Source organism: Rhagoletis pomonella, unplaced genomic scaffold, assembly GCF_013731165.1.
Source record: "Rhagoletis pomonella isolate Grant_MI unplaced genomic scaffold, Rhpom_1.0 Rhpom_scaffold_00005, whole genome shotgun sequence".
Lineage (NCBI taxonomy): Eukaryota > Metazoa > Arthropoda > Insecta > Diptera > Tephritidae > Rhagoletis > Rhagoletis pomonella.
The window spans coordinates 36,743,127-36,769,901 of record NW_023458559.1 but is presented as its reverse complement, the minus strand read 5'-3'; the positions used below and the strand labels follow the sequence as shown (position 1 = coordinate 36,769,901).

Here is a 26,775-nt window from a genome sequence, read left to right as displayed (position 1 = left end):
GTGTAGAAGATAGAATTTTTATGAGTTCCAGAAACATTTGCTGTCAGCAAGTGGTTTTGCATGGATAGAAAACGTAAAATACAACATAAGTGCTTAAATATTTTTTTAACTTTTTCTTTTCTCTTTTGTTCTGCCAATGCTACCGCAAATTGCTATTACGTATATGCAAAACATTTAATTTTTATGAGCATTTAAATGTCAATATGTACGTATACATATTAAACGTAAATAAATAAGCAGCGTAGCGAATATACCCTTCATATGAGATCTCACATAGAGGATTATTTAGTACTCGCATTTAGTGTTAACAAGAAGGTGGAGACCTAGTCGTAAAACTTATTCGTAATGCACTTTCAAGCCAATTTTAAAAATGTCCATGTACTTTGGTCAAGAATTTCATACAGTGAAGAGATAACAACGAGCCATGGTAGCTGATTTGCGATCTTATAAAGCAGTGACACAGGAGTTAGTTTGTTGTATCTTTGGAGTTACTAGTGATGACATGAATGCTGTCAAATTTTCCCCCTGTGTCAGTCCAAACTTGAGTGCACGAAATGGCCTGAGAGAGTATCCTTTCAGCACCTCCAGTAGTATCTTATAATCCAAAGTTGGAAGTGCTAGAAAATAGTTTGTGACTTTGCACTCTAAGAACGAAGCATTACCTTATTTAACTTTTTCTCGTGTTGAAAAATGTTACGTTCTCAATGTCTTTTGTTCGCAAATAAATACTAAGAAAAGGGCAGTAAAAAGGCAATATTAAAAAAAAACCGACATTAGTTGTCTTGTAAGATGCTAACGCTTTCCATTGCTATATCTAATTAAGTTAGAGGTAAGTGCCTGCCGTGCATTCAGTGGAAAGTATACCACGCTTGTGGCTGACATATCACCTCGTGCATATCAGACAAAGTCGGTCAATCTTATTCCTGAATTTTCGAACACAAAGCGAGTTTTTAAAGTTTCAAGAGTTTTTTGTGCGTTAATGGCTGCCTGGCTGTCGATGCAAGCATTGGCACTTAAGTTATAAGGAGTTAGAGCTGCTGCCCATCCAGCTGGAGCATAGATCTGTGCCTAGAAAATACTATAGTAATACGGGAGCTATAAGGCTTTGTAAGCTCAAGCTTTTTTCAAAATATAACATCTTCTTTTCTTTCCCTCATTTTTGACCCATTCGTACAGAGGCAATAGGTATAGAGATTTCATCGCGTTTTATCTATAGTTCATTCTTTAATAAAACCCGTGTAAATCAAAATTTCAAACTGTGTGAAATTTTTAAAAAACATTCAATCAACTTTCGTAAAAAGTTGGAGCTTGTTTTACTATATTTCTTAGATGCCGAGTAAAAAAAAATAATAAAACTAAATTTAAGAAAATAATATGTTAAAAATTATCAAAATGTGGTGCGGCTATATTTTTTTCGACCACTAACTAGATGTATTTGGCTCTTTTTAAAAACCTGACCAGATGAACGAAATAGTATAATGTGCCGGTCAGTTGACCGTTTGAGCCAAGGCTCCACTTCTTCCTGGAGTAATCCAACATATTTTTTAAATGATTTAGAAGTTATAGTTTTATTACCCAACTTGAGTGGAGAGCGGAATGCAATTATATACTATCTTGTAAAAAGTGGAATTCAAAAGATTGGCAATCGAGTGGTTTTTAGCAGCAGTAATCGTAAGCTTTTGAATTTAGTTGTTTTTGGCATTAAAAACCGATTATTTTAACTAGCTTTATATGTACTTATTTGCTTTTTTTTGGCATTCACAAACGTAAATTAAAAATCTAAATATACCTGAAAGTTTCCTAAGGTCCCTAAGGTCCTACAAAAAAACTCATGAAACGTCTCAGAAGATCCCGAAGAATCCAGAAAAGTCTCGGAATATACTGAAAACTCCGAAATATAAAACACAAAGCTTCACAAAATTTGTAAAAAAAACATCCAGGAAATCCCCAAAACCATCCCGATAAATTTTAAATAAGTCAGCCTGTATTCTGTCAGACCCACCCATTAGATCTCAGTGTAAATACAGTATGTAAATACAGTGGATTCATGGGTCTCAACTCCGTAAGATTTGGAAAGGAACCACATCTCGGCCTAGACTAGATGTTGTTGTCCATTTCCGTTATAGCTCGAAGCCCAGTGACTTGTAGAAACCGCAGAAAGTCTCATGTTTTAGTCAATATACTTCGGAAAACGCTTCAGGTAAGAGGACCCTTTCACCTCTGCTTAGCCATGTTTAGCCAGTGCTAAGGAATCTGCTCCTAAAAAACCTCTAGTAGCAATTGTCGCAGAGACAAAAGCCAATAGACTGTCCAAAAAAATATGTGCCCATTGATATGTGCAGAAGAATATTCGACTATATCAAAAAGTGCCACTCCCACATAGCAAGTCATTTGTGAGCCACCGGTAAAAATAAAAGTTAATCCTTCCTTAAAGAAAACTTGAAGTGGCAATGATGGAAGTTTTTATCAAATATAAAGTCTGATTTGCTAAAAATATTTAACTGGATTGTTGGAAGAGTACAGCAGTCCGACCTTTGCATACTGCATGACTTTGTACAGCAACAGTGGCTTTCCACCAGAGCCAATCAGCCATATGCAATAATCGGGCAGGTCATAAACTCTAATTTAATGTTGTAACCCAATAAGCAGGCAGCACCGTATGCACTTGTAACTCGATGTTCCATATTAGATGTAATTATTTCAAGCGCGGCTTGCTTTATTCGATGCAACTAGGCCAAAATCACCTAAGCGAATGCAGCGCCAAACAAGAAGAAAATATGTACATTGATTGAGTTTGTAAAGTTCGTTTTAGTTACAATTATTTTTGATTATTATTCTACGCACAGAAAACTACTTATATTATTGAAATTTAATATTTAGTTTTTTTACTGTTTTCAGATGAACCAGCTGTGCAAAGTGTGCGGTGAGCCTGCGGCTGGATTTCATTTTGGCGCATTCACATGTGAAGGTTGCAAGGTAAGAAGATTCGAATTGAATAACTTGACACACTAGAACATTCTGATTCCGTTTCAAAAGACACAGTTTATATCAGACGTAAGCTAGTGATCCCCTTAACAATATGTTAAAAGAAGGAACTTGGCTAAATTTTTTCAGCATAAGCATACTAACCTCGTCGAGGACAATGGCTTTGAAGGCTTATACCACTGAAGGGTCCAGCTTAAGAACTCGTACATTGCTTCGGATCAAACAAGGCTTGAGCACCGAATCAAATGCACAAAGGTCTTTTCAGTTGATTAAAGTTTAATCACACCAGAGGTTAGGTTATGGGTTTTCAGAACCTCCAATCGGGGATAAAATGGTCAGTGGGTTATGTTTGCATTTACGGAGCTCTGTGCCAAGTTACGAGGTAGCCATTGGCCCAATCACTAGCGGTGGGCAGCCCAGAGAGTACCCACCTGTAAAGGCCTGGCATGTCTCTTAGCTTGAGTATCAGGAACTTTCAAACCGTGTAGTATATTATCTAAGGTGGCTCCATAGGTTGCATGTCTATTGCACCTAACTGAAGTAAATATTCGCATGGGATCTGACATACAAAGTGAAAGTAGGTATATGGTCCGGGGTTGGACATGGAGCCAGTCGAATCAAAAGAGTGCAATTTAAACAGGATTAGGTCGCTGAATGAACAGGCCTTGGTCGCGTAAAACTCTAATTATTCCGCTACGTGAAACCGGTTTCCTAGGGACGGGAGAGTTTCATGTGAAAACAAAAAGTATCTTGAGAAATCTTATTCTGCATTTTTCAAGAAAAAAATGATCAATTTCACAATAAACGTGCAGAAGCCTCTTTACTTTATTTGCTAATTGTTTTCGGCTAACTTCTAGAATACACACATAAATATGTACATTCATGTGCATTGAAATTAAACTAATAGTTTAAAACGCTTTACAATGCCTGACCGCAACAATTTCTACAAATTCATCTAATAGACGCTTCATATCGATTTGATTGACCACATTTTGCACGCACAAGTGCAATCAATACAATGAGTTGAAAAAATCAAAGAAGCGAAATCTATAATAATCATCAGAGCAAGTGAGCTATAAATGGAGCAAAGCTATTAAGCCGATTCAGTGCAAAATGGCTTAAACAACAGTGATATGTATGTATGTATGTATGTATGAGTAGTTGCACAATTCAATTGCTTTTCGTATTCACTTTATTGCCACTCTACATGCAAGCTTGCGTATATGAGCAAATGATTTTATGCGGCGTTTGGAAGCTCCTGCGATGAGTCGAGCAACTAAATTAACAGTTGGCTTTGCCCGCTCTGCATTCATTATGATTTTAATATGTATTTAATTTCTTTCAAAGATGGATGGATTTCTTTTATAAATAATAAAATTGATTTTTTTCTATAAAAACATATTTTTGCCTTTTCTAATCTTGGCAACTTTGTTATTTATTGATCTCTCTGAGGTTAACCCTTCCGGAATCATAAAATAAAAAAAGAAGGAAAATGCGTCTCACGGAGGCCTAAATAAACAAAAGTTGGAAAAAAAAACTAAAACCAATTCCAATATAAAAAAATAAAATTTTCCGGGCACAACTAAGAGTTCTTGAAGATGACCTCAGATTGAGGTCGAAATATCGATATTAAAAATTAAAGAACTAAAACCTGTGTTTTATGTATTCTCTCGGCCTCGAGCTTTTAAAATAAAAATTACGTCAGTCTAAAATTTAAAGGCCGATAAACAAAAACAATTAATTTTTCCTTAAAAAAATATATTTCAGTTTGAAATACTTTTTCTTAAATATTATAAAAATAGCTAAACAAAAATTATGCAGTTTAATAGTATTTTTCTACAAAAAAGTATTCTTTCTTCAAAAAAATATTGTTTGGTAATTTTTGCTAAAATATTTTTCTCTACCAAGTACCTAAATAATTAATTGAAACGAAAAAAAAAAATTCTCGAAGAAGAAAAATTTTCTCAAAAATAGACTTCTTTTTTAAAAAAGTCATTTTATTTCAGAAACGAAAATTACTATTAAAATTACATTAACATTATTATTTTACCAAAAAATAAATTATTTTTACCCAACAAATTATTCCCTTCAAAAAATTATTATGATTACAAAAAGAAATATTTTTTTTAGTCTTTTGTAATGTTTGGCAAGTTATAACTTTTTTCTTTTTCTTAAAATTTTTTTTTCTGGCTTTTGTTAAATAAATTTCTTCCTCTAAAATATATTTGTTTCATAAATATTTTTGCTTCAATAAATTATTATTTTATCTCAAAATTAATTTATCTGTTCCCAATAAAAAAAGCATTTTTCCCAAACCAATTATATTCCCCCGAAGAATACTAAAATAATGTTTTTCAAAAAAATATTTTTTAATCAAACACACTTTTTTAGTTTTTGTGAGAATCTATTTTCTCCAGAAATCCATTTTTCGAATGTATGGTAAATTTTTGTATCAAATATAAAAACGTTTTTTCCGAAAAATAATTTTTATGCGCTGGATTTGGGACCCGTGACGTAAAAATCCCCTTCCAATGACAAAATTCAAAAATCCTCGTATATGACTCTTCTTTTTTGGAAACCATTTCGACAAACATTTAAAGGACTATGATTCGGATGCATACGCCTACCCAGCGGCTGTCCTCGAAAAGACTAAAGCAAGACAAATCAAATCAGACTTGGTACCTTTTGATGCCTCCTAGAGCTGCCCAATAAAGGAGAGACAAATTGTGAGGCGTCTTTTGGAAGGTTTCAAGACCACCACGAATTCCTGTAAGAACAATCACACCGGCCTAGTAACTGATGTCCATAATGAAACCAGCGGAGGGGATGACCCCGAACATACAGTCGATGACGACGGAATCGATACGCCACCTTCCGACAATGCATATATGTATATATTTTTATGCAGCATAGAATTAAAAAAAAACATAAACATATTTTTCGCGTATATTTTCCTTTAGAAAAAAATATGCTTCTTTCTAAGAACCTCCCGAAGCTGCTAGGTTTGAGTTTGCTGTTCTCAACTGGTATCAGCTGGCGTTAGGAAGCAAATGAAACAACTCTACTACTGAGTCAAAACCTAACAACAAAAATCGTACTTAAATATCTTAAAATCATTTAATTTTAAATAAAGGTTTGGCTTCAATTCATGCTTCAATAAAATATAAATAAAATATGAGCGGAGTAATCATTCATATGGCTTCACGCCACATATTTGGTTCCGCATACATAACTCATAATTGATGCATTGCAGCGTACAAAATTAATGATGATTCGTGAATAATGCACAGCAGTGAGATTAAACTAATTGGATTAATAATAAACCACTATGAAAACAAAAAGGCAATAACTAATTCTATCATTTAAAAACAAATGGAAATTAGTGTGGCAAAGTTGATTAAGTGTACCAAAAATGATGGCCATTAATGCGCGTACAAAATCAAGCGGTAATTTGTAGGCATGAATTTAAGAAAACAAAATACCATACATCAAATGTTACACTAAATTAAGCAGGAAATCATATGGAGCAAGTGTAGTTAATGTACATACATTCATAGGTAAGCTAAGCGCCAGCAAGTTTGTGTCTTGAATCTTTCGTTATGGGGCAAATGGGTAAATATTTACAATGAGTCTGTATGTACATATGTATGCGCATGCTGATAGCATATTAATAACACTTTAATGATGCGGATGCATACACGAACAGCATTGAGCTTGATTTGTTTATGTAATTGATGATTATAGTCCACTGTGAAGGAGTTCGTAGTTAAACAAAAGTGTTAGGATCCGAAATTGCAGGTGATACGGAGATTAAGCATTAGGTGGCGGAATGGAATTTTTGTAAAATTTTGTTATTAGTTGTGGTACGACAACAATAAAGGCGAGACAGGAAAATTAAAATTAAATGCTATATCCACACTATTAAAAAGAAAGAAATATTTAATTATGCGGTATTTGGCGGCATTACTCAATAGTGCAACTTCAGCTGAATTAAAGACTCTTTTACGTACTTTTACGTGATCATTTATTGATTGATTGAAGCCTTTGATTTTACTGTTACTGCCTTTTATATAGGCCTTAGACTACCTTAGGAAGGAAAGCATGAAGCTTTTCTTTGCTGCAAAACGAAATGGTTAATGGTCGGCCTACAAGGAAGCCTTAAGCAGGGTGCAATCGGAAATGCCCAAATGGATTTCAGGAAAAATGTTTGCTATAACATATAAGAGAAATCGAAGGGTAGTCGCTTGAGAAAACTGCTGGCAAAGAACCCAGCTGATCCGGTGTGTGTATATTCAGAATCCAAATAACAACTGGGCGTCATCTCGTAATGAACTATTAGAGGTACTACTTTGTCCACACTTTCCGGAGTATACTGAGGAACCTGACAACTCCATAATTATCGCTGTCTGCCCGAGGCATCTGAAGAAATTGTAGATATCAAAAGGGTAGATTACGTCATAAGGTCTTTCCAAACTTACAAACCCCCAGGCATGAACGAAACTTTCTCTGCCAGCCTTCTATTGGTATTTGGTATTCTGTGCCTATTGCTAGTATTCATCTATATAAAGGGCCTTTCTGAGAATAAATTTCATGCCGAAAGGAAGGACCATAGCGAAAGTTGTATAAATTCCAAAGAGAAGAAAGCACTCTTATATAAATCCAGCTGATGTTCAACCTATTAGCCTTACCCCTTTCCATTCTCAAGATGATAGAAGAATTACTCGATATTCATATCCGACAAAAATTAATAAATTGTCTAGCTGTCAGCATGCCAGTGAGAAGCCAAGACAAAACTCTTCATCAGATTGTAGCAACTATTTAGAAGGCACTAGTCCTTAGAGAACTCGCACTGAGCGTTTCCCTAGACTTTGAAGGCACCCTCAATAGCGTTCTATCAGAGGCGGACGTTGGTTTTATAATTTGCGTGGGCTGGAACCCGACCCACCCACGGAATATTCTTTCACCCATCAATCGTCTACGCCACCTAGCACAAACCATCTTAAAATTTCGGTCCAAGATTTTTTTCCTCGGAGGGTGTCAAGTAGCTTGGCAGTCATTCTGGACAGAAATCTAACCTGCCGATGCAATATTTAGGAGCACATTGGAAGTCAAAATTTGCCATATAAACCTGCAATTCAACTGTAGGGAAATGAGATCTTGAAGCCCTACATTTTTCACTGAATATACACAGTGGTTAACGTACCATTTTGTCCTATGGTATTACAACCTGGTGACCGTACCTGGGTAGTTGGCTAGTTGCTAGAAGCATCGCTTTCCTTTGCAAATACAGTTCCCTTTAGATGAGTCTAAGTGGATAGGCGAGGCAAGTGCCAGAAGTGCTTTAGCTATATGAGAGAATGCGACTGCGAAGAGGAACTAGTTGTGAACCTATATTCTAACAAACCAGTGAGAAGTTTTCTGTTGCCGTATTTCTTTAGCGTTTTTCGAGCTCAACCAACAGCAGTAACTGCAAAGTGGAAGTTCGATTCTCCTCTTGACCTGCATGCAGTAACCATTTTCTCTGACGGTCAGGTAGCTTTAATGACGGAAATGACTATCAAGGATAACCACGAAGTGTAGGCATACTCTAAATAAACTGACAAGGAGACACAGAAGCGCAGATTTTGTATGGGTGCCAGGCCACAATGGCGAGAAGGTCTTAGCGTTGTGCACTAAGTTTCTTTAATTAAATGAAATTTAACAAATATATATTTTTTTTTTTTCAAAATAATAAAAACCAATAAATAAAAGACAATTAAATAAAAAATTAAAATGAAAATAAAGGAAAATTAGATCAAAATAAAATCAAAAATTTAAGTAGAAAAAAATTCAATCAAAAACAAGAAAATGATACTTAAAATTAAAAACAATATATTTTTATTTTTAGTACAAAATCTAAACATTAAAAAATATTAAATTAATAAGACAAAAAAAATGCAAAAAATTCTGAAAATTAAATTAAATAAAAACATATTTTTCCTTAAAAAAAAATTAAATCTAAACACTATTTTTTAAACAATAAAATCCAAAAATTAAAATGAAATGAAACTAAAAAATAAAAAAATTAGTTCTTTAAAATTATATAAAATTAAAAAATATTCTTCATTTTAAAAGAAGAACTTCTAAAAATTATGATAAAATTAAATAATAAAGAATAAATTAATTAAAAAGAGTAAATACATAGAATACATTTCTAAAAATCAAATGAAATTAAAAACTGTATATTTCCCTTTTTAAAACAATGAAAGCTATAAATTAAAAAAAAATAATAATAATAATTTATTGAAAAAGAAAAAAAATTAAATTAAAAAAATTCCGCTGGCCGAGACTCGAACTCGGATCTCACGAATGGCACACGAGTGTCTTGTTCACTCGACCATTGCGACTATTGGAGTATCGCGAGCTAAATGATATATAAGCGCTTTCTCCCAAAATGGATTTTCACCAAGTGAATGAGAGAGATTGAGATTAAGATAAAGATTGAGATTGAGATTAAGATTAAGACTACGATAAAAATTAATATTAATATTAAGACCAGGATCAAGATTTAAAATCAGGACTAAGATTAAGTTTAATATTAAGATCAGGATTAAGATTGAGATTAACGCCCGAACTCACAGTGCGTAGTTTTACCACTGTTAACTTAGCCATTAACAAGAGTATAACTATGTATGTATATTCGCATTCGTAGAGTTAAATATGCAAACTCATATGGCCTCAAGCTATGCGAAACCTAGCCACATAAGTGGATTCGCTTTAAATTGTGCTACACAACTTCATGTTGTCACACAAATGAAGGATTTAAAGTTTTGAGCCGATTTCGTGCGTAATATATATATATTTTACGAGAATTACGTATGAAATTGTTTTTTTGTATAGAAAGTATAATAAAAATATTCTTTCCGGGCTTGAGCCTTAGGCAAAGAACATTGAAAAATAAAGGTTTGGTTTTGTCGCTATTATCCGAAAATGTCTTGTCACTCTCTTTGTCGCGTCACTATGTTCTTTGCCTTACCGAGCAGTTTCAGATAAATCTAACTCTAATGGGCTATCTTCTTGTTCTTAAGCAATTACAAACATAAGAGTTTTATGTGGACCAAACCAATGAGCGCCAATCAAAATACGACTCAATTTCAGGCTTTAAATTTTATAATTCCATTACACGGTTATATAAACTAAATACAAATTTCAGTTTTCATATTTTTTACCAATAACTATTTTACTACTCTCTGTCGCCGCATTAAATTTGCCTGCTGCGCAAATGCAGCCAAATGCAATTTAGCTTGTCACCACATGGTTCTGCCTGAACCAGCGCAACTTGCACACATAATTCTCATGTCATAGCAACTCAGCGTTCAACTATTCCGTCCTAGCTTCCTTCGCTTCCCTCGCTTTCCTCACCTCACAACCACTATTTTCTCCGATTAAATTTACTTTTCAGTTCAAATATCTCACGCATATAAAACTTATTGCAATCACAATCAACTTTTATTGTCGCCCACTTCGTTGTCATGTTGCAATTTGTTAAATGTCACCATCATCATGCTTTGTCGGCGGCACCTACTATAAAATTTATTTAATTTAATTAGTCACAAGCTGTGCTAAGCGTCTACACTTCGTCTCCTATCCGCTCCTTCTCTAAACATTTTTGGTTTAGGCATTCCTGCTCCAGCCAGCTTCACTTTAGTGCGCTTTTTATAGGGCGCCAATTCATAAAACTGCACTTGAATTCGCACAACAGCTGGACACTTGTTCCATTGGCTGCTTACTGCTGCGGTTTTTATGCTTACTCAATCAAGTGGCTAAGCATTGATGGCAGGAAAACAACTGTATAACAATCAAAAAACAAAAAAAAACAAGTGCATAACTATTACTATATGTACAAGATCGTTGGCAGTGCGTTAACTTGCATGTACCGCTGCAATGCAACACTCAAATTACCATCTGCAAGCAAGCTTTAATGCGTCCCACTGCTTTTATGTGCGATTTTGAAACTGTGAAACAAACAACTCGCACTCGGGTGGTACAAGTAAATTGGATGCCTTAATAAGTGCTTAGAAAGGAAAATTGTATTAAAAGTAATAACAATAAAATCCTATATATTTTAGTTGAGTATTTATTGTTAGCAATTAAAAACACTGCGTGTTAGAAAATTTTTATTGACACTTTACACATATTTCCTGTTTGGTACTTAAATTATCGTTTTATTGCTGTGCAAATATTTTGTTCAAATTCCCATAAACTACATTCAGTGTCTGATACTTATATAACTTCATTTTTTTATAGCAAATGAAACATTTATGGGGTTGCGAATTCAGACATTTAATTCTAGCTCCAAAAAATTTATATTTTTAACTAGTAAATAACCGGCGTGCTTCGTTGCGCCTTTGAAGCCTTTTTGTGTTGTTACTCTTAGCTTATCTTTCGAAGCTTATATTCTCTGAAGAGGTAGGATATAAATACCTTACACTGCATTATAGGTAAGCACGCAGAACTACTCGGAGTGCCTTACCATAGATGCTGCAGAAGATACAAAAACTATGAGGAAACTGCTCTCTCTCAAACTGTGCAGCATTATCAAGAAGTAGGTTATGCTTTCTGGGATCTTCTTTCCTTAGTGACCTTGATAAATTGAGTCTGCATAGTACTTAAATGGCGTACATCTAAGTATTCTTATAGTTTCGAACGTTTTGATTGTCAAAACATTTTCCGGTTGCATTGTAAGACTTTTTTTTTTGACTTGGTCTAATATACTCATAAGTAGGTATAAGTCCTTAGGTTCAAGGTGAACCAATTTTTTTGCATATTTTCGAAAAATACCAGAAGGCTTTTTTTTTAGCAAAAAATCAGTGCACGTTATACTTACAAAAACTTTGAATTAATTGAGTTACCAATATCTTCCCAACCTGCACACCTGCACTAAACCACCATAAAATTCATTTATTTTCACAAAATATGTATTCGTATCTGAGCTCCTAATCTTCGAAAATAATTTAGAATGCAAATGTCACTATTATGACATTTTAATAACGTCTTTTGCGGTGCTGAAAAACGAACCAAATTAAGCTACTGTATTGTTGGAAGACAACACAAACAGCCACACATGTATACAAAGTAGCACTCAAAAGCAAAACAAACAAAATAAATATCTTACGAGTATAATCATTACAAAAATGCTAAAGTCAACCAGCAGCTCGGTAGCAAACTGAAATACCCAAGCAAAGTGGTGGGTAGTGCATTAACGCCAATGGCTGTGGCACGACATGCATACCTGTGCTTATACTATGGCAATAAGAAACACTAAGAATACCGCGAAGAAGCCTCGAATAGCGCAGCTTTATACAAATAAAAAGAAAAACATCATCATGAGCATCACTAATCAGCCAAACAAAGGTGTGCTAGCTACCAAAGAGTTGCTGCTGATGAGCAATTGAGCAGTTGAACAGCTGGTGTTTGGTGAAAAAGTCAAGGTCGTCAAAGAAACAACAAGCAAACAGCCAGCTCGCATTAATGACACAAAGCAGCTGGCTGGCAGCAACAATAAAAACAACTACAAGCTACTTCAATGCTCAGCACATTTTTTGTCGCTTCTCTTTCCATTTATTATTATTTTGTTCTTGTGCTAGTACAACTTTGTTATGCAGATGCCAGTATGGCAAACAAAAGCAGCATTAAAAAGCTGAGCAATATCATTACCGTGACAAAGGGAAAAAACAAAAGAGAAGAAAAAACATACTTAAATGATATAACAATATGCAGAGGATGATGTAGCTGTAGCGGTTGCTTGTGTAGTTGCTGTTGCGCTTCTTATTCGCCATTATTGTTATGGCATTAGAAATCATTAATTTTCATTAAGCATGCAAACTTACTGCATATAAGTACAAGTGTGCGCATGGTCATGTCTGTGCATTAGGGTGGTCGAAAAAAAAGAAAAGTGGGACTGTCCTATACCGAAAAAATATACCATTTTTTCTTTATTTTGAAATCAAAAAATATTTAGAGGGGGGGGAGGGAAGAAAACACAATTTCCTTAGAATTGGTATAGAATTCTTGAAAACCAAAATTTTTTGATCCGAAATATTCATTTCTCTTCAGGAGACTTTCTATGATAATAAACGATTGTTTATTTAAACCTCATTTTAATAGTAACTATTTTTTATAAACTTCAAAAACTGCAGTGGGGGCCCATAAAAAAATCTTTAACATTAAAAATTGTAAGATAAACAATTAGGTTTAATTATTGGAAGTCTATTGAAGAGAAACGTGGTTTTCCGATCGCAAAAATTTTTAATTTTTTAAGAAATCTATAGCATTTCTACGAATTTTTTTTCCATATAAAATACATTGAAAACTTTGAGCACTTTGAGCGACCTCTTAACTCTTTTTGATTAAAAAAATAAAAACAAAAAACAAGGAGTTAATTTTTTTAAGAACCAATATTACCTATTTTTTACCACCCTACTGCTCATACATAAATACCTATACTTTATGCATCAAAAAACTATTCATGTGGGCGATATAAAAAAAATTATAAGCAAAAAATTATGGCGGCATTAAGATGAACAAAGCCGAATGAAACTCATGGAAGTAGTACAAGTGTATGTGAATTAAAATTGTCGGATCCCAAAAGCGTTTTTATTATTATTAGTTTTTTGTGATTTAAAGTAATTTTACAACAAATTGTTATTGCTGGCCGTTATTTTTAGAGATTCAAGCACACCTGCTGCAAGTACAGCACGCATAACTAGCAACCTTAATTTAGATACAAAGTCATAGCCAAAGGCAGGAAATTATTGTTTTTTGAGGTATTGAAATCTTCATTTTATTTAAACTTGTAGATTGAATCGCATCCAATATGAGTAGCCAGGATGTTAAGGACCTTGTAACAAGAAATACGCTGAAGGTGGGGAGTCGGGGTTCGGAGTTCGGGGAGCAAACCAACATTTCCATATATCTTTCCTCTGTCACCCATATTGCGAAACCTAATTCCCTTAATTCAAGTTGAATTTTATTTTGTAAACAGGTGGCAACCCGCTTACATGTAGTTTAAAAATAAAGTCTTTTCAAAAACATCTTGATTGATACCCATATTTATTAAATCATTTAAGATAATAAATAATTTTAATTGAATTGAACTTTTAAATAGGTGGCAACGCTTTCAAACATTCAAATCTCCTAACTGTTCAAATAGAATATTTCTTATTAATTTCTCGTTTGACACCCATATTTTAATACCTATTTCATTTAACTTGCGTATAATTAAATTAAATTCGCCTTTAAAACAGGTGGCAACCCTACTCAAAATATTTTCAAACTACAACCTTCTTAAACCTCTTTCGACTGGCACCTAAGTTATAATACATATTTCAATTACCCAATTCGCGTAGTTAAAGTAGGATTTAATTGTTTAGACAGGTGGAAACTTCCTGCATATGGCTTGCAAATGAAGCATTATCAAAACCATTTCGAGTGATACCCATATTGCAATAATTCATTCAACATAATTTAATTTAATTCTAAACAGTTGACAACTCTTTTCTTGTTCTAACTTAGATTTAAACTTTCTCTTCGCCGAGATGAACACGATCGACCATGCCAACATAAAGTCCATCGATGATAAACTTTAAGCAACGTCATTTTATATATGTGTAGGATTTAATCGAATTTAAATTTTCAAGCAGGTGGCAACATTCTTTATAATATTTCGGGAAGTGCGCTTTCTTAAATCTCTTTAGTTTGATACCCATATTGTAATATTTTTTTATTCAATCAAGTTAATATAATTTGCCTTTTCAAAGAGGTGGCAACCCTCTTCAAAAATTATTTTTTTAATGAACTGTTTTAACTTATTTGCCAGTTTACAACCGTATTTGGGATGTTTTGTCAATCCTATTAATTATGTTTAATTAAAGTTTTCAAACTTTTAAAATAGATACCTAAATATTTGATTATTGCAAAGAAAGGGGAGGGTACCACACCGCATGCAAGTGCTTCTGCTAAAGGTGATTTGCTTTGTAGGCTCTTACAGCTAAAAACTCGGCACCAAGATTAGCAAAAATATGAACGATGAAATTAAGTCTGAAAATAACGCATTCAATGAACAATGATATGTTTTTATAAAAAAAAAAAAAAAAATCATAAATATTAAAACTAAATAAATTCCTTTATATTTTCCGTGTATTATCTTATCTTGTAAGCATTGGGTAACATCCTTACATTGCTTACGCAACTTAAATTACCGTATTTTGTAATATGTACAACATTTTCTGTTCCGTAATTACAATTACCATTACTCCATGCATAATTGGCTCAACCAACAACAAAACGGGAATTAATTGTGCGCGCATACGTACTCTTGTATTTAAATGCATTCAACAAAACGAAAAATGCGTAAGTGTGTAATTAGTTCAACGCTAAATAAAAGCCACACTTAAAAGATCATCAGCCTTGCTGACCAAATGAACCAGAAAGACGAATAAATTTCTTGTACTCGCACACATTACACTAATGTACGGCATTAACTTACAAAATATTAAGCAAAAAAAAACTAACAACTACAATAGAAGATATCGTATGTGTTAGAGTAATTGTAGCCTATTCGCTTGTTGCTATTTTTTTTTATTTTATACTTTGTAATGGCATTTGTGTGCGGCTGCGTCTGTATCTGCGAAAATCAACAATCTGCGTTACACTACTACTACTTGCATACACCTGTGCATAGATGTGTGCGTATCCAAATGTGCCCCATTTTCTTGGCTTTTGCTCACTTTAACTCCATTTGAGTGAGAATTAATAGTTGGCTGGAAAGCATAAAGTTAGCTTGGTTCATTCATAAGTATGTACATACATATGTACATGTAGACATTTATACGAAAGTATATAATTTTCAAGTCAAGCCCGTGTTGAAAGGTGTTAATTAATTCGCTATTAGCGTAAAAGCCAACAATAAAACTATTGTACCGGCTGGTCTATATTCATATACTTATTTGTAGAATAGACAAAGCCAGATTTGAAATGTTCCTGTTGCATGAAAGGCTTTAGTTCTGTTGGCAATTGTGTGAAGTTCGCAGCTTAAATCTTTTGTTAGGCTCAGCTAGCAAGCCGCTTTTTTACTCATCTTTACTTGTTCACGCGTTAAAGCGGCGTAAGTTAGATTAGAATTAGCTGTAGGTTTGTCGAAACTGTGGAATTAAGCTGAATGATTACACAGCCCTACAAAATTCCAGCAACTGCATGCGGCACAATCTGTGACCACTGGTTCTTGTATGATTTTTTCCATACAATCCTATTCTGATCTTTAAATTATTCAATTAGCTCTTTAGTTTTTAAAATATTTGGAGTTTAAAATGTCTAAAAACGGTTTTTTGGCATTTTTTAATAGTATAAAATTAAATCCGAAATATCGACCTTTTACTCCAAAGCTGGAAGATTGCTTTCCTTTGGATACGTTCACAAAGAAAGCCGAGCAACGCCAAGCGAAGCTCCAGCTATGTGGAAACATTTAACGAGGTGAAGCGGAGCTTTCCTGATTTTCACGGATGCATAGATGCCATATATCTTACCTTTAATAAAAAGGAGCCAAATTATTTACTTAGTATGTTTCAACAAATTTGTTGCGAAATTCGCTTTTATTTAAATATTTTGTTTCTTTATTTACAGCCGCATCATAAAAAAAAAAAAACTTAAATAGAAAATTTAAAATAAAAAACTGCTTAGCTTTTAGATACAAAGAAAAAGCTTTCTGTATGAAAACTTGCATACCTATATCTACAACAATTTGATAGCTTCGCTCCGCTCGGAACAACTCCGCTCTGTTCTGCTCAGCTTCCTGTGTGAACACACCCTTACACATAAGGATTTGGAGCTTGTTTCGTTTTGAATTTTTGTTTTTTATCAAATTCAATTAAATTTTGTATTCACTCTCTTTTAGCAGATCCACTTAGCTGTAAAATATTTTGAAAATTTATGAGTAATTTAAGTGTGTTGAAATGTTGTGCCTTTTGGTCGCACACTCCATTATTTTCAGAATACTTCTTTGTATGTTAAACATCAGAATGCAATTCAACGCAATAAAAAACAATTTTTCGTCCACCATTGCTTTTCGACATTGCGGTGGATAATGAAATAAATGTTTGGCATTCAGATTTTTTCTAAAATTTTTACCGGCCCTCCCCTCCAATTCGTGACGTGTTACTTGGTTTAATAACGCAAATGGATGGACCTACAATTAAGCGACGCCTCCGAATGATAAATGGTTTTATGAGAAGCTCTTGCATGCCAGAAGTACACTCGGAGGTTTGTCATTGACTGCCGAAAGGAGACTGCTTTTAAAAACAATTTTTTTATATTTTTAGTGGTTTCTCCGACAAAATATCGAAGCATGCTCCTGCCGAGTTGTAGTACGCACCTCTTACCTATAACAATCCTTTTTAATTTGTTTTTTGTTTTTCGCTGTGACTGACCAAGCTGTTTTGGCTGAGTCCATGCCGCGATGACGCCAATTGAAAACAAAAATTGCAATTGGTCGCATAGAAGGCCTACCTCTTCCTCTGCTATCCCCAAATGGTTCCATAGTCTGTGGTATTCGCCATCGTCAGTGCGCAAAATTACGTAAATGTTCCGCGGAATATTTCCTCAGAACACTGCAAGGGTCGCCTAATAGGACGTTTAGACCTCAGCTCATTAAATAACGGTGGTTGCCACTCCGCACAGTCCGCTAGAGCGGCTCACTTAGGCCAGTTAGGCACATTGTGATGCCACAGTTCCATTACTTTAGTTTCCCATCGTGTTATCCTAACGAAACGCTGAACGTAGCGAATATTCACAGAGTCGAGATCAGCTAAACACGAATTCCTGAGCGTGACAGTGACAGAGATAGTGTTCTACATTTTGCACTTCCTCTTTGTCTCTGCAGTCACGACAAACACTATTAGCGGGGTATACTATTCGCTCATTATGCGCTCCCATGAAACAGTGCCCTGTAATGATACCGACTACTGCGCTGATAATAGGGCGGTAAATTTATATTAAAGTTTTACATCTTTTCCATTGACACTTGGGCAGATCTGCTTAATGACGGAACAGGTGTGTTCCTTCACCCATCTTTCGTTGGTTAATTGAATTAAAATATATTTGAGTCGGTATTGGCAGGGCGACATGAGGACGACTGCATCATGCACCGAGTTGGCTTAGCGCAGCACTGTACCCGCGTATCCATACTATGTTAGTGTTAACCTTGGTGCCTCGACTCGTTTAAAACACTCCAACATTGGACAGCCACTTTCGACGAAGTGTGGCTGCACTTGAGAGTTCCAATCGCTGCTTGGTCCGCAGAATGAATCGTAACGGACCGCAGAGAAGTTGCGATGCTATTGAGCCATAGGGCGTCCTCCCATATAGCTGATCGGACTGAAAAACGCTACTGTGATCAGGCTGTCGCATTCTGAGGTTTAGTGAGATATCTTCATATGAAATGCCGCTACCGAACTTGTTTTCAAGCGTTGACCCAACCCTAGAAATGGCAGTAGACCCTCGATCTAAAAGCTTAAACAGACGGCAGCGTTGATCTGGATCAACTCGTTAATTCGGAATTATCTCGGGAATTAACTGCAGTTGATCCGGATTAAGTCCTAGAGTTAATTCCCAAACTTAACTCGGATCAAGCGAATATTCGATGACAACAGTGACGAAAACTTAGAGAGCGTAGAATACAGAGAAAGTACAAAACTAGCATGGTTCATCGGTAATGCAGTCACCATACTAATTCATTAAATTAAAATCGAAAAGAGCTTATTTGAATTAATACGGTGACTGCATTATCGAACCTAGTTCCAAAAATGCACGTGAAACAGTATAGTTGAAATTTTTATGCTCTTACCCCCTAGGATTGTTCTATACCGAAAAATAGACCCGTATTTTTTTTTTTGAAATAAAAAAATATTTAGAGGTCGCTCAATGCGCCCAAAGTTTTCCATGTATTTTATATGGGGAAAAACAACTTTTCGTAGAAATGGTATTGAATAGTTAAAAATCAATATTTTTCTACCAGAAAACTCAGTTTATCTGCTGGAGATTCCCAATAATAATACCCAATTGTATAGTTAACCATTTTTTCATCACATCTATAATTTATAGGTCCGCCAAAAACCCACAAAAACCCCAAAAAATGCAATGGGGCGACCAATAAAAATCGTTAGTATTAAAAAATGGTTAAATAAATATTTGGGTATTATTATTGAACGCCTCCTGAAGAGAACCAGGGTTTTCTTTACCATTTCTACGAAAAATTTTATTTTTCCCATATAAAAATATATGGAAAACTTTGAGCGCTTTGAGCGATCTCTAAATATTTTTTTGATTCCACAACAAAAAGAGGGGTATACTTTTTTGCGATATAGAACAATCGAAGGGGGTGAGAGCATTACAATTCTGACGTTACTGTTTTTGGACCACCCTAATATCCACGCTAATATATAAAAATTGTATTTGGCATTTAAGAAAACCACTTATAAAATAGTTAATATAAATCACCCTTGAAAACATTAAAAAAATACTTATTTTATATATTTACATATTTCGTACTTCTATAAGCAATAAATGACCATTTTCTTAGTGAACTATTTATTCATTTCTTCTACCCTTTCTTTGCCCTCGTTTCAGTCCTTCTTCGGTCGTACGTATAACAACATTTCCGCTATCGCTGGTTGCAAAAACAATGGTGATTGCGTTATCAACAAGAAAAATCGCACTGCTTGCAAAGCGTGTCGCCTGCGCAAGTGTCTGCTGGTAGGCATGTCGAAGAGCGGATCACGCTATGGCCGCCGCTCCAATTGGTTTAAAATACACTGTTTGCTGCAAGAACAACAAAGCGTACCAGGCAATGGCCCAGGCGGAGGCGGTGGCGGTGGCGGCGGCGGAAATGGGAATGGTGGCAGTGGCGGCATGGGTGACAATAATACCAGCAGAGCCAGCTTCGAACAACTTGCGCGACTGCATCAGTTACAAGCGCGACAAACATACCAAGACAAAACTAATCCCTGCATAAAATCAGCCAGCATGTCACCGACAGCTTTGGCGCTCAGTGCCGCTGCAGCCGCCGCTGTCGCCGCCAACAGCCGAGGCTCACCGCAACCACCAACGCAACATGCGCTACTAAGCAGCGCGGCGAAATTTCTCAACGGCGTTGCGGACAGTGGGCGAAATCACCAGAATCATCATCAACAGCACCACCACCACCACCAGCAGCATCATGGCCTGCAACACGGCTTGCAACATCAACTTCATCATCACTTACCCGCTTTCAGTTATGGCAAAGCGGAAACGCGACTCAGCGACACACCCAGCGACTCGGGCGCCTCTTCCGCAGGCGATGCGGCAGATGACGCGCGCAGCAGTGTTTCAGGTCGACAAGAACGCAATTGCAGTTCAGCACAACATCTTGCCTCTACAGCTTATGACGAATTGGAAGCGGCTGAGGCGCGACAGCGACGACACCAGCAGCTGCTACAAATCTATCGCTCGCACTCAGAGCCACTGCGCAGCGCTTTTCCGCATTTCGCTTTGCCCCCACATATCTCGCCACTAGCTGCACCGCCAATTACATCACTCTCCTCCGGTAGTCCGCCAGCGCATCTCATGCCAGCTGCGCTGAAGGAAGAAATCAAACGTGTCAGCGAAGCTGCTGCAGCGGCGGCGGCTGCGGCAGCAGCAGCAGCAACATCAATTGGTTGCATTGCTACAAACACGCAAGAAGAGCCCATCGACTTGTCATTGAAGGGGCGTGAATTGGAAAAACAGTTGGCGGCAGCGGCGGCGGCAGCGGCGACGGCGCGCGAAAGCTTCGCCGAAAGCGTTGCGGATGGTGGAAAAAATTCACTGAAATCTACGACGCCGCCACACTCGACCGCCTCACCGTCTACACTGAGCAGCAGTGAGGCTACAGCGCTCGCGCATGCTGTGATACACAAGCCAATGCCATTGGATCTGACGTTGGTACGCACACAAACGCTAACGGGATGAGGGGGAGGGCATGATGGGAGTTTATGTTTATGCTTAAATTTGGATTTTGTTTCATATTTTGACGATCTAATACAAATATATGTACATACTTGTATATGTATAGGTATTTTCAGCAGCTTAGTTAATTTTTTTGTAAATATACATACATACATATATATATCCAGTTGGCCAAGTCACACCTGAGAATTCCCTTGTGCCATAGTAAATAACCCTAGTGAATTAAATATGGAAAATTTGGTGCCAAAATATGTACAAAAAATGGAGAAATAAAACTTTTATTAGCAAAATCGATGTCGTTTTCAATGATGAAAAAAATAATAAGAACCTTCAGAAAAAAAATTTAATCGTCCACGAAATTCCCAACCTGCAACACAAACGTTCCCCACTTTCAAGACTATTGGTAAATGTAAACAATGAATTAAAAATTAAATTTAAAGAAAAAGATTTTAAGTTTTAAATAAAAATACGTTCAATATAAACCTGTAAGAAATGGTAAAAAAAAATGTTATACAAAAATTTAGTAGCTAAAATTCTAACAAAAAAATTTTTTTTAATTCGCAATGTATTTAGGCTTTCTTAAATCGGAAAAACTATTTTTATATAAAAATTCAACAAAACCCAAAATATCAAAAAATTTTTGTAAAAAAACATTTGTTTTGTAAAAATAATTTATGCAGAAAAATAAACATTTAGTGAAAAAACATTCATAAATGTAAAAAGCGAATTAAAAATTTGTTAAACTGAAAAAATAAAATTATTATAAAAATTAAATAAAAACCAAATTTTTTATAACAAAAATTTCTGTACGAATCTGGAAAAAAAAACAATTTTGTAAGAAAAAACTTAAATAAAAAATATACAATTCAATACAAATTTCACACCTAAAAACTTTATTTCGAAATTTCTATTGCATTCATACTTTCTCAAATCGAAATAAATATTTTCGATAACAAAAAAAAAATGCAATATCAAAAATCAAATTAAAAAAAAATGTTTGATTTCCAAATTATCTTGCAAATAAAAATATTTTTTATACAATAGATATATTGAAAATTACAAAAAAATATTTTTTTTTATAAAATTAATTATGATTGCAGCTACAAAATTTAAAATGAACCTAGTTTAAATGAAAAGCCAAATTTTAGAACAAACTCTAATATTTTTCCCAGTGCTAACCCCAGTATAGTAGTTATTGGAAACCAGTCAATTTCTTATTCAACTTTAACCCATAAATAAATTTATAAAATAATGTGTATTTAAGTGTCAAATAAAATTTAAGTCAAATGTTTGTACTCTTATATTTATTAAGAAATAGTATTAATAAACAAAGTTTTTTTTTTAGAAAAAAATCAAAAAGTATATAATGTATTAGCCAATTTTGTTTTGTATACGAGTGTGTTTTATTTTGTTCCGATTTTGTAGCTTAAATTATAATTTTAAAAAAGATAGATTTAAGATTAGATTAACAGTTAAATAAGCAGGAAAGGAGTAAATTTTCTTTCCCATACTTATTGTTTTTCTTCTTCTTTTGTTGTTTCCCATGTAAAAACGTTTTTTAATAGTATATCTACCATGAATTTTATTGACTATTGATTTAAGTAAAACAAATTTATTTCCATAAATAATTTATTGATATGCTTAAGTGTATTTATTTTTTGTACAAATTAAAGAGAAATCTAGCAAAAAAGCAATAAAAATTAGTGTCATAAAAATAAATTTTAATGAAATAAGTTTGTAATCAATTTTTTGTTTCTTTTCTTTGACGTCATTTTGAAATTCAGAGTTATGTAAGTAAGGCCTTGTCTATTGGGTTCCCCATCATTTAGTGGGTCGCATTGAATGATCTCTTTCCCTTTCTTAACTCCCAGTAGTTTTCTAATCAGATCTCGGAGGAATACGGTGTACCGTGCGTTTAGGTAATCCCCTTAGAACTGGTTGCTAGACAAAGCCTCTTAAATGCCGGTTCGCTGCGCGCTGGACTCCTTTTAACGATACAAGGCTCCCGGGGTGGATGGCATCAGTCCAGTGCTTCTGTAGCGAGGTCTGGAACTCCTGCTTCCACACCTTGTTAATATTATGAGGGACAGGCTAGCACTGGCCCACATTTCTGAGGTGTGGGATAGGGTCCGGGTTATATTTATCCCGAAGGTATGTAGGTAAGAGGGGCTATTCTCTGGCTAAGTCATTCAGGTCGATAAGTCTCACCTCCTTTTTGCTGAAAGCAATGGAGAAAATATTGGGCATGATATCAGGTGTAACATTCTAAAAAAGCCACCCTGGCATTCCGACCAGCACATGTTCAGAGCGGAGTCTGTAGATCTACCCTTGAATTCGAAAATTTAAGAGGTCTTTGAGTGTAGCCGTAGTCGTTGACAGCGTTGTTCAATTACACACGACAAAAGGGTGCCCGCAAGGAAGAGTGCTATCTCCTTCCCTGTGGAGCTTTATTGTGGGCGAACAGATATTCACTCATGAGAGTATCCACTGCCAAGGGTAGGCGGACGACATTGTGTCATGGTCTGCGTCGCCGCAGAAGTGAAGTATCTGGGACTTATCCGGGATTCTAAACTCCTATCGAGGACTCATGTTGAGGCGGCCAAATCCAAGGCTACGACAGCGCTGATGGTGTGTAAATGTGTAACGGCAAAATCCTAGAGTTGCACCGCAAGAATCGTAAGATGGATATACACCAAGATATTGCTCTTACAACAGTTGTAAACCGACTCTCCTTAAAGTTGTGCGGAAGGGCTTTGGTAAATGTAGGGTTTTGTAATCCTGGAACAGGTACAAGCTGGGCCTCCGGCTCAATCTAGTTGTGCTCACCAGGGGCGGCATGCATAGAGTAGTAGGTTTCAAAAGAAATCTTAAGGTTGAAATCTATAGCAAGGCGACCTGAATTACTTATATCATGGAGAGACGCAACTGGTTTACAAATATCTATTACACTCCTGAGTCGATTGGAGCAGACACTTAAGGCCCCAGACCGATGCTCTTGATGGCCCATGGAACCTTCTGAAGCATCTTTCAAGCGAAAGTCTATGCGATTAGTCTGTGTGTTGAGATTAACCTTCGTAGGCGGTATAGAAGCGAGAGGATCATAATTTTAAGCGACAGTCAGGCTGCAACCGGACGAAGAGTTTCTGTGAAATCAATCCTCGGCTCTAAGTATAATGAAACAAAACCTGAAAATTAACTGCAGCGTGGATTACAGAATAATTAATAATTTGAGAACGAAAAGAGCAATCTTTGTTCAACTTGTCTTTAAAAATTGTTGATAAATTAAATCAAATTTTGGTTAACTACGAAAAGAAATAAATCCTTTAATTTGATTAATTACTTTTTTTTAACTTGGTAAGCATTTTTTGTTTTTTATTTTTTATTTATTTCAAAAAGTAACACCGTGCGACAAAAACAAAAAAATTCGAAACATACGAAGAATCGATATACTCACGACACTGTGGGCCAAATATACTAAAACTGGGTTTTTAGTTCACTGTGACGGCAGGATATTTACTCAAAAGACTTTGAAATTTTAAAGATATGATTAATTAAAAAAAAAAAAATATTTAAAAAAATCAGTGCAATGTAGAATAACAATATGGGTACCAAATGAGAGAGAAAATTCTGTAGAATATAAAAACAATAATTTCTTTGGTTTACAATGAAGAATAGGTACTGAAAATGCACTTTTAATAAATTCTATCTTTTTGATTTAAAAGATAAATTTTGCAGGACGAAATTCGGTGATGAGGTGGTGCGTATATCAGTCCTCAAACAATATTTTTTTCACAAAACATTTTGTAAATTTTCAAGGATATTTAAGGACAAAATTTGTAAAGGCCACGTTCCATACCCATTCGTCCTTATGACCCAGAAAATGTATTCTGTTATAATTCCAAAGAATATTTTCTTTTATAGGAGATCCATATTGTTATCTAACATTGTACTGAATTTTTAAAATAATTTTTTGAAATAATAATATATTTTAAATTTCAAAGTCCTTTAAAAAAAAATCCTGACGTCAGAGAGAAAAACTAAATACGCAGTTTTACTATAATTTACCCACAGTCTCGCGAATATATTCATTTTTTTTTTTGTGTGTAAAATTTACTGTCGGACGGTGTAATAGTTTTACGTTATCATTCAATTTGGTATTTCTCATTGCAAATATTTGCTTTGAACCTAAAAGATTAACCTCTCCAAACAAAAACTCAGAATCATTTCAGACATCATCACCCAACACTTCAGGCTAAGAGAACATCTGCATATGCTGGGAATCTGGTCGAATAGTCTGCCGTCTCTGCGATTCAACTGAGGAGCCACCATTTTACCCGCTACCAGAAATTTCACAGTTCAAAATCTTTCAAATCTGTAGCTCTACGTATGTTAATAAAGGATGCACTACCCAAATATTCTGAATAGTTTCCAGAGTTTGAAGCCAATTTTTCTTTTGTACACATTTCTTACAACCACCACCAACATTTGACACAAAACAACTCAATAATGCCAACCATCAGCGGTGATAGTGGCAGCAACAGTAAAAACGATGAACTCATGTCAGCGCAGCACAGCATCAATCGAGCAACATTACAACGGCAGCGAATGACTGCAATGACTTCAACTCAATTGCTGACTACTGCTGCTACCGCCAAGGCGGCAATGCAAGTACTTGCATACATACATAAGCGTGCAGCTTGCAACGTTTGTGTGTTTGACTTTTCTTACCACTGGCACGGCGCAATAGTCAGGCTGTTGTGTTGCTCATGTGCAGTTCATGTGCCTCCTGCTTTTGGTTTGCTATCCTGTCTGGCTGCTGCTGTGGCACGACGATGACAACGCATATTGCTGCTGTCATGGGGCACAGCAGCAGTAACAGCAACAGCAATGACAATCCATCAATTCAAACCGTCGGGCGAGTTGCTGACAGAGAGGCGGTGGCCAAAAGCGTTCACAATTCTACACAAAAACAAATATACGTACATACTAGGGATGTTAATTTGTCGGCTTTTTCCGATCCCGGAATTTTCGGGATGGCGTTGTCACAATCGCGGGATTTAGATATTCATTACTTTTCAACAACTTTAATCGAAAAAATTGCTTCTATATTGTTTGAGAAGCTCCCCTACCATGAAATAAAAAATAAATAAATGGAATAGGAAATTCCTTTAGAATTTGAAAAATTTAAATTTTTGGATTCACAAGGACGAATAGGTAATTTTTAAGCTGACAAAATGAGAAGAATGAAAATCGAGGATATTATCGAGTTTATATAAGCCCCTAACATATAATTTTTTCAAAAACAAATATGCGAAATTTCAAGGATAAAATTTTAAAATGACATTCTCAATATTTACCAGCCCTTCTGCACTAGAAACTTTAATCGTTTAAATTCTACAGGATTTTCCCATTAATTTTATACCCATACTTCTTCTCTAAGCACATTTCTCTGAATTTTTTTAATTATTTTTGAATTACTGACGTCAGAGTGAAAAACTAAAGACGCAATTTTACTATATTTGGCACATGGGGTCGCGAATATATTGATATTTGTGTTTAAAATTTACTATCACGCGATGTTATATGTATAATGAGCTAGACATTTATAAAAAAATATAAATTATTAAATAAAAAATAAATATATCCAATACTGGTCAAGAAAAGGAGTTTCTATTATTGCCATCAGTGCAAATTACAAATTCCGAAAATGCCGGGATTACTTGAAAAGAATGCCGAGATTTTCGAGACCTTAAAAAGTTCGGGATCCCGGGATTA

At 35.2% G+C, this 26,775-nt stretch overlaps 1 protein-coding gene across 1 annotated transcript; it reads left to right on the top strand.

Moving 5' to 3' along the window:
* Positions 1-2,898: 2,898 nt before the first annotated feature.
* On the top strand, positions 2,899-21,003 carry LOC118739878 (protein embryonic gonad-like). The gene is made up of 2 exons (XM_036471374.1): positions 2,899-2,976; positions 19,645-21,003. Exons 1-2 carry the CDS (start codon positions 2,899-2,901, stop codon positions 21,001-21,003), a joined length of 1,437 nt encoding a protein of 478 aa, XP_036327267.1.
* Positions 21,004-26,775: the final 5,772 nt, after the last annotated feature.

Coding starts and splice junctions, on each gene's coding strand:
- LOC118739878 (XM_036471374.1), top strand. CDS start 2,899: ATGAACCAGCTGTGCAAAGTGTGCGGTGAGCCTGCGGCTGGATTTCAT. Junction 2,977..19,644: donor TCACATGTGAAGGTTGCAAG/GTAAGAAGATTC, acceptor CCCTCGTTTCAG/TCCTTCTTCGGTCGTACGTA.